This window comes from Meriones unguiculatus, chromosome 5, assembly GCF_030254825.1.
Source record: "Meriones unguiculatus strain TT.TT164.6M chromosome 5, Bangor_MerUng_6.1, whole genome shotgun sequence".
In the NCBI taxonomy this organism is placed as follows: Eukaryota; Metazoa; Chordata; class Mammalia; order Rodentia; family Muridae; genus Meriones; species Meriones unguiculatus.
This window is the reverse complement of record NC_083353.1, coordinates 41,773,661-41,782,917: the sequence shown is the minus strand read 5'-3', so window position 1 is coordinate 41,782,917 and position 9,257 is coordinate 41,773,661. Positions and strand designations below refer to the sequence as shown.

The 9,257-nt window shown below is 47.4% G+C and overlaps 1 protein-coding gene across 1 annotated transcript in view; it reads left to right on the top strand.

Moving 5' to 3' along the window:
- Positions 1-6,996: 6,996 nt before the first annotated feature.
- LOC110542594 (gastrokine-1) overlaps positions 6,997-9,257 on the top strand; it is a 5,649-nt gene continuing 3,388 nt past the window's right edge. Inside the window, exons 1-3 of the mRNA XM_060383281.1 lie at positions 6,997-7,008; positions 8,378-8,428; positions 8,517-8,654. Coding sequence (XP_060239264.1) covers positions 6,997-7,008; positions 8,378-8,428; positions 8,517-8,654 — 201 coding nt within the window. The remainder of the gene's footprint in view (positions 7,009-8,377; positions 8,429-8,516; positions 8,655-9,257) is intronic.

The following is a 9,257-nucleotide window of genomic DNA, read 5'->3' as shown; positions in this document are numbered from 1 at the left end:
GTCTCTGTCTCTGTCTCTGTCTCTGTCTCTCTCTCTCTCTCTCTGTGAGTGTGTCTAGGAGTGGGAGGTTAGATTATCCAGTTATGAAGAAGGTAGAGTTAAGGGATGGTTTCTCTGTTTGGTTTTCTTAGAATTGGAGAGGTTTGCACCAGGAGCAAACCAACAGGAAGAGATGAAAGTATGAAAAGAAAGGGAAGTTATTGAACGGAGAAAGTAAAGCCAGACATGGAGATGCTGGTCTGACAAGGATGTGAGGCCACCTTCCCCTGGATGAGTTGTCATGGAGACTAGCTGAAGGGGAAGCTGGAGAGTTGGCAGCTCAAGCCTGATGGCAATTACTAGCCTGGTGGAATGGCTGCTGGGCTAGGGGCGGGAGAGGCCCCAGCAGCTGTAAGGAAAAGAGACCTGGGCTGCAGAAGGGAGGGTGAGCTCTGCTGACCCTGTTTCTGGCTTTAAGTTGACTCTTCCTTTTCTATTTTAGAAGAAGGAAGGGGACTTCTGGGAAATTATTTGGCCTGTTGTAGACGTGGGGAGAGAGAGAGACTAGTGCCGTGAACTCATTTTATTTCTAAGGTATTGAGGAGATGATCTAACAGGATGGAGGCCAAAAGCCAGGCAGCAGCACCCTGAGCCCACCGACACTCCAGACAGCATCTGCTCGTGTGCCTATCACTAAGGCAGATGTAGTTTCTTCCACACTTCCCTTCCCTTTATACGGTTCTGACAGCCGCCTATGACTTCTAAGGGTGTGTCAGTTATGAAAAGGTTAAGCAAGATTGCTTCTTTAAGAGGAAACACCCACGGCCATGGACTAAATAAAATATTAATTTAGTGGGAGGAGCTGCAGTCTGTTGGAACGCGGGCGTGGAGAGGAGGAAGGAGGGACACATGGGCGGCACTTGGGCTGAAAGAAAGGGCAGGATGCTGGCAAAACTTAAGGTTCGCCGTGTGGAAAACTGTAGGGTTTTGATAAGTTGAACAGTTCTGACCCCATTTCTTACTCTGTCTTGTGACTCAATGAAATAGTTAATGGTTTTGAAGTTAGTCTGAGAGTGTCACAAACGTGATGCTGGGCCTGGTTCACATTATAGGCTCAGTTATCACTCCACGGAGCTGCAAGGCCTCAGCCAGGGGGTGGTCTGCTGGGCGGAGCCCTCTACACCAGCTCAGGGAGGGCACATCCCTGTGAGCATTTGTCTCTGCAGCTCATGTGAGGAAGATAAAAAGTGTGAAGGGAAAGCCTGGCCTCTAGAGTTCTGTGAGAGGCTCATTCCACTCTCACCTGCCGTATTTCTCACACAAGTTAGGAGGCTTCTCAGGGCCTCTTTTTGTTCTTACACTTCGGTATCCATCCTATGCAAGTGCCCAGTGCATGCTGGGAGTACATGATACTTTGTGAGGGGAGGGTCTTTTTCTTCTCCGTGCGCGTGCGCAAGCGCTCCTACGTGTGTGCGTGCATGCACATGTATGTTTGTGTGTGTATGCATGCGTGTGCATACATATGTTTATGTGTATCTGTGCATAAAGGTCAGAGGTCAATGTCAAGTGCCTTTCTCACTCACTCTCCACCTTTTTTTTTTTTTTTTTTTTTGTGAGATAGGGTCTCTTCCGGAGCATGAAGCTCACTGATTGGCTGGTTGGCTAGCAAGCCCCAGAGAGTTTCCTGGTTCGGTTTTTCCGGTGTTGGCGATGCAGCCATGCGTTGCCGTTTCCAGCTCGCTGTGTGGAGCCTGGGAATCAAGCGCAGATGCCCAGGCTTGCACATCAAGGACTTCATCGACTGTGCCGTCCTCCAAGCTCCGGGTCAGTGTTTACTTCTCAACCTGAAGTCTTCTCTCTCTCTTAACCCTTGGTACTGCTTTGTTATTTAGTGTCACAGTGTCTTGGGCCTGCTGAGAAATGGTGGTATCTGACCTGACCCTTCCTTCACTAGAACATAGGCCGTGAAGGCCTGCCCTGGTTCTGTGACACTAATGCAGCACAGACTGAAAGGCACATCTTGTGAGGTGAGCATTGCAAATCGTACGCTTACACAAGAGCTCAGTGAATCGCTTTTCAGTGGTTTCCAACACAAGCACGCAGTTCCCGGCCCAACAGCCCACTGCGGGGAAGTAAATAGGACGGCTTTCTTGAACTAGATGGAGGGAGCTGTTTTTTATTCAAATCCAGTAAAAACTTTGAAGGAAAAATACGCCAGAATCTGTACCTGTTTCACTAGACGCTTTCAGGCACTGGAGACGGAGGGAAGGGGTAGGTGTTGATGAATAATGAATATTTGCTGGTGAATAATTGTAATGTGAAGATTTTCTTAAGCTGCTCTGAAGATAGGTTTCTGCAGAGGTGAAGAAGGCACACAGAGATGTGCAGAGTTGGAACGAAGAAAAGGAACTGGTACTGACCAGTCACCCTGCAGGAAACTGACAGAGCGAGCCATGCCTCACCGTCGCTGTAGTGCTGTGCTTCACGCTCTTCTGGTGGCAAGCTGTGGAAGGCACGGGGCTGTGGGCCACCTGGCTCTGGCCAGGGCTCTGATAGCACTGGACCTAATGGATGCTCACCTTTCAACAAGAGGCCTCATGGCTAAGACTGAAAATGAACTTTTATCCCTGAGCTGTTTTATACATCATCATCAAGCTGTTTTCACATGAATGAGCAGGCAACAGTGATATAATTGCCAGAAGGTAGTTGTAAAGGACACCCGTGTCACTGTGGTGTCTGCTCTTCACATGGGTGGCTCATGTGTTCTAGAAACCTCTTTTTGGTTAAGTACATAGCCAGCTTTGGCCGGTTTTCACAACAATGAAAAACAAGGCTGTTAACATTCTCTTTATCTTTAAACACATGATGAAGTCATAGGAGACCTTACTTTAAAGCATTTTGCTTCCAAATCCTGTTTACAGTATTCAGACCCTCAAGGTAACAACTAATTTAAGGCACACATCAAGGTGGAAGGTTCAGCAAATGCACCAGGATGGACTTAGACAAGTGATGCTAGAGGGAAAGAGCTGTGTGTGCTTGGAAGGTGACAGTCCCAAGAGAAACAGCTCAAGAAAGACCGCCCCAACTCTGCTGTAATTTGGAAAGAATCTCTCTCCTGTGCAAAAACAACTATGTAATGAGTTTGGATCTTCTGGAATTAGAAGCTTTCTAGCAATAACTATTCAGATGTTATTTGATACTTCTCTGTTGCTGGTCTCTGAGTGTGTTGTTCCTGGCCAGAAATACAAATGGAGGGAGTGAGGAGTGTGGGCCACCCCACAACATCAGGGCTGTGGGCCCCACAGTGTGTGTTACAGTTTTAGCCACAGAAGGGTAAACAAAGGCAGGGATGAAATATATTCACACTTAAACCACTAACTTGGGTCCATCACAGGATCTGTCACAGTGATAACCAGCTTCACAGAGGAACCATCAAGGCAAGGAGATAGAGCCAGAATTTCTACATGAGGCGCCACCCCTCACTGGACTCATACATAACAGCACTGTCCTTTGGCCAATAAGTCCTATGTACCAGAAAATATAAACAAGACAGCCACAGGCTTCAGGGACATTAATAACTACTAGTTGGGTCACATAGCAGGGGGATTGCAAGTATTTAAGATAGAAATGTGTCCTGGTGGTAAATGTTCCACTCAATGAGGAGAAAAAATATATATGTAATAAGCCTGATTCTGTGTGAAGCTCTAACTCTCCCTCCGTGTGTGAGCCTGCTGCACACAGAATGCATTTGGCTTGTTCTGGACAAAGAGAGGGTTTACTCAGCCTCACGTGGCAGGGTGTGGGCCGAAATGAAGCCATGGGTGTGTGCACTGGATGATAAGTGATGATAGGGCCTGGCCTGGGGGAAGGCCCTGTGTTAACCTCTGTGGGCAGGGCAGACTATTTACCCATGACCTGACTTGCTCCACACTGACCCCAGGATACTGGGGTCGCACTATCACTCAGGACTCCCTCACTGTGTTACACACACAGCCAGCACACCCAGCACACCCAGCACTTCTCCAGATCACACCCAAACCAGAAATGGATGACCACAATGTACACTCTAGCTTGGCCATCTCCTTCCAGCTACTCAAAGAATTTAAAGACACCCAGTAAACATCATGTATGTGCCAGTCTAAGCCCTAGAGAGGTGACAAAAAAAAAAAAAAAAAAAAAAAAAAAAAAAAAAAAAAAAAAAAACCAAAAACGAAACAAAAAAAATAATTGCCAAGTCCTCCTCCCTTGAGGAGATACAAGCCACACAAAGCATAGCTCTCGGGAGAAGGAACAAAAGCCTTGCTCCACTGCAGAATTCAGGCCTTAAAGGAGACGAGCATAAGGCATGAGCATGCCATGCATGCTCACACGCATATACACACACATACCACAAATGGTAAGACCAGTCTTTGAAATTCAAGGAACTCCATCGTGCAGCAAACTACTACTATGTGTTCTGCGTGCCGGACTGCACCAAGGCAAGCTACCTTTACCACAGTGGGACAGTTTTCTGAGACCACAACAATCAACAATAAGGGTAAAGACAGTGTGCCCTTAAACATACAACTTTCCCAGAGTCTGGCTTTGTTCATGGATTGTGTTGTCTGAGCCTACTGTCACCTCTGGTGCCCCAACATTGCATAGCACTCTGAGCCCAGACATGTTAATTCTGATGCAGACTTAGAGACTCATGAAGTAGGGGTGTGGAAGGAGAGTCTACTTCTGCAGACGGTGGCTGTGCATCGTCACCCACTGCCTCACAAGTAACTCCCCAGAAATCCATTTCACTCTGTGGGATGGATATGTGTGCATTGCTAGGCAGCCAACGCTGTTCCAGACAGAGGGCAGATGTCTCTATTACATACTCACACCACACAGAACCAGTTTTGACGCTGGCAGATCAATAATATTATGTGGGAGGGGAACTCCTCTCTTCTACGACAGGAAAACCTAAGACAGGAAAAGGAAGGGATGGGATCTGAGCCTCCTGGCTCCCAGCTCCAACCTGTAACTCCACACACAGATTTTTGAATCCAAGGTATATCCTAGGGCCAGCATTTCCCCCAAGAAATGCATCCTTACAGAAGCTGAAGTGTGTCTGGAAAATAATGAACAAGACGTGCAATAAGGCTCTATTTCCATGTATGTTTAAGATGTCACAATTTGGCACAAAGCATAAACACAGAGGTCTTTTAGCTCACTTGACATGTGAATATAAATTGTTCTTATCCAAAAGAGAAGCCCTGAACCATGTCTGTCTGTCTGTCTGTCTCTATCAATGTATCACCCATCATGAGCACCAACCACACCAGCATTTCACAGATCCGCGTGCCACCTTGAGTCCTTCATAAGGCGTGACACACCATGTGCTGGGATTGGACAGGCAGTGACAGTCCGAGGTCCAGTCTAAAAGCGGAGATGAGGCTGCCTCTGTGGCCTCCGCAGGGTATGATGATGGTCTCCGAAGCAGAGGCAGACGGCTGCACAGCCTCCCGTCCCCAGCCTCAGGCTTCTTGACCGGCTACGGGTAAAGGATGAACGTGAACTCTTCTGAGGATGAATTCAAACAGAAGGTCGTCTTTCACCTGCACTATCTGAATCCAGTCATACCAGTGCTCTGGAAGAGATGTTGGCAGTGAGGCGAGCTTCAGACCCCTGCGGCCCCTTAAGCTCCAGGTCATGTAAGAAGGTTTCGGGCACAAGGAGGTCTTCAGAGTGGAAATCTGTGGATCAGTGGTGAACAAAGCACAGCTTTAGTTGTAGAAGAGAGCAGATGAAAAAATTGTTAAGTCACCTTCAAAACCATTTTGAACATATGCTTTTCCCCATGACAGTCTCTGCTTCCTCTCCCAGGAGAACTCTTCCCTTACTTTAATGTAATGTTTGAAATTTTTCATTTTCCACTGCAGCAGTTCTCAACCTGGGTGTGGGTCATAATCCCTTTTGGGGTTGAAAAACCCTTTCACAGGGGTCACATACCAGATGCCCTGTGTATCTACACTATGATTCCTAACAGTAGCAACATTAATTATGAAGCAGCAAGGAAATAATTTTATGTGGGGGTCATCACAACCTGAGGAACTGTATTATTAAAGAGTCGAAGCATGAGGAAGTCTGATTACCGCTGCTCTAGAGGCAAGTAAGAAGACTGAGTTCTTTGCTAGCATCCAGACACAATGAAAGAAGTTTGCATCCAGAAAATGTGGAAGGTGGTGGCTGCAGCAGCAGGAGAAGAGGCAGGGTGTGAAGAGGCCCAGTACACATGAGATGCCTTGAATGGTATGACAGTGTGGGAACCTGGGCATGCCTGGGATGCTGGTGCCAGGCCTCCAGGACACAGGCGGCTGGGGGAGCAGGAAACTCCCTTAGGAAGTCCCATGGATGGCATTCCAGTGAGCTTGAGCTTTTCCTCAGGTGCTGCCACTGAACGTTTCTAAGCTCTGGAGATTAGCGTCTCCATGTTCTGGGGAGAGAGCCCTGGAGAAAACAGAGGGCATACATTGATGTATTGGAGACCTAAGACGAAACTGGCTGGTCCTACAGCTCTGGTTGAAAAGTAAGAATAAAAAGCTGGGGAAAGCCCACACTAGGACTGGGCAAAGTAAAGGAACTGTTCACACATTCCCGCAGGAGCCAGTATCAGGCTGGGCAGGTGTGCACACAGATCTCATATGTGGCAGTGTTTGGTTTCAGGGATCATTCTTTTCCTGAATCTGAGTGATGGCAATGCGTAAAGTACCCACACCCGTGGCTTCCGTTAGACCAGAACTTATCACGAATCAGGCTGAGTTTACTGAGGTGCCTTTGGGAGGTGATGAGTCAGACCGCGTCCTGCCTGAGTGCAGTGCTGAGCAGGCAGCTGAAGGCTGTGCAGATACAGGAGAGGGAGGGAGATAAGCGGAGGACTCCACCTGAGCACACCTAGCTTGAGCAAAGCCGGCCAGGTACAAATACCAGGAGGCCACATGTCTGCTAGCACGCCTGCCCGCTCCTCCACTCCAGCACGCTGCTGGCGCCATGAAGCTCACAGTAAGTCAGAACCTCCTTTATACCCAGTGCTGTACAACTGGAAACAGTTAGCAGTCAGGGATGAGAGGGTCTGATCCTTATGGCGCTGTTATCATAGAAAAGCAATCCTCTTTCCTTTTCGTGATGTGTACAAGCCCACAGAGAAGAGCCCTGGAGTAGTCTGGCATGTCTGAGTGTGATAGAATTGTCTGTCTTTCACGGCACCTGCTCCAGGGTCCTACTCAGGATGAGCAGTCTCTGGGCTCCAGAAAGAGTCTGCTCTTTTCTTGTCCTTGATGTTCACTTTTACCAAGAGTTCTCAGCATGTTGTGGTCAGACTGGAAGGTCTCTGTTGTCAGAACTGGTCTTCAGCACTCTTGGCTGTTAACTGGCCCTCCAAGAAATGAGCGTCCTCAGGCCCTATCCCGACATTTCTTTGAGAAAGTATCTGAGGACGAAGCTAGCTCAGTTTCCTCACTGAAGTGCTAGGCTGCAGAGAGGCTCAAATAGGGTGGACATTTTCTATTTCAGCCATATCCCATGGGCTCTGCTTTATGATGGGATCGTAAATGTAAACTAGGAATGTCTGCCCCGGAACAGGCTGGAGAAAAGCGTGGAGAGCTCCAAGCACAGGTCAGAGGGTTGCTTTTCTCCTCTAGTTCTGCTGTGAGCAGCGGAATGCCTTTGTCTGCCTTCCTACCACTGCGACCCTCATGTTGTGGTGACCCCCACCATAAAATGATTTTCATGGCTACTTCATAACTGTAACGCCGCCACTGATACGAACTGTAATGTAAATATCTATGTTTTTCGATGGGGACCCCTGTGAAAGGGTCATTCGACTCCCGAAGGGATCGGGACCCACAGGCTGAGAAGCACTGGTCTAGGACCCTTTACTCCTCAGTAGCTACCTCACTTACAGGAGATAGCATTGGGCTCAGAAACTTCTTCCACATTCGGACTTTTAAGAGACAATTTTTAACTCTTTGTTAAACTGAAAATAAAAATAACAGAAATGCTTAACTGACTAAGAAATAATGAAGGGATTCCTTTTATTAGGGTGAAAGCACCCAGACCAAAGAATAAAGTAGTTTTCAGATGTAATTTGCAGAACTTTCAGTACACTGTGTATGCACTAATTTTATGTTTTGTTAATCCGTTTTCAAGGTTTAATTCAAAATTCTAAAACCGTGTATTAATATAATTACAAGAATTTGGCAATCCTATATTATTATTAAATTTTTCTGTGGTTGAAAAACTACAAGTTGGGAGCAGAAGACACAGACGGTTTGGCATGTTGGTAAAATGAGTAAATGTTTGTGATGAGCTTGAGGAAGGGAGTGGATGCTGTGAGCCTCGTGACCTCCAGGCCTGTTGTCTGTGCTTTCAGATGATCTTCGTTGGCCTGCTCGGGCTCCTCAGAGCACCTGGTTTTGCTTACGTAAGTCTCAGTTTCTGATGCTTGTTAGCAAAGTGTGCTTACGAAGAAACGTGGTCTTGAGTCAGTCTTCATGTCTTCCAACCTTTAGAACATCAACGTCAACGATAGCGGCAACGTGGACGGAAGTGGACAGCAGTCGGTGAGCATCAACAACCAGCACAACGTGGCCAACGTGGACAACAATGACGGCTGGAACTCCTGGAATGCTCTCTGGGACTATGAAAATGTAGGTCGTGGGTGCATAGGGCAAGCATATGGCGCACCACCAGCCACTAAACCTTCATGGTGAAATTCCAGCATTAGAGCTGGTAGCATTAGAGCTACCAGCAAGAGCGCCCGTTCCCCTCAACCAGCTACACTTCTCACACATAATCATCGCCAAGAGATGTTACACAATAGGTCAACATCCGGAGCTGTGAAGAGTGAGGATAGACCCTGTGACCTTTCCTGCAGGGAGCCTCCATGGCGTAAAAGGCCCGATATTTCATATTTAACTCGAAGAAACTGAGTGAAATGCGAATGACACTATTAGGTGTAAGAGAAGGGGAAGCTAAGCAGCACTTGACCCCGCAAGTGCTACTTTTGTATTTAAATTTGCATCTCTAGAAAGCAAACCCTGTCTTCCCGGATGCCTGAAAATGTTGAGGATGGGTGTAGACTAAGATGTGACAGCCTTAAGAAGTATATTTCAGGAACACACACACACACACACACGCTCTCACACACACACACTCTCACACACACTCACACTCACACACACACACACACACACACACACACTCACACACACATACTCACACACACACTCACACACACACTCACACTCACA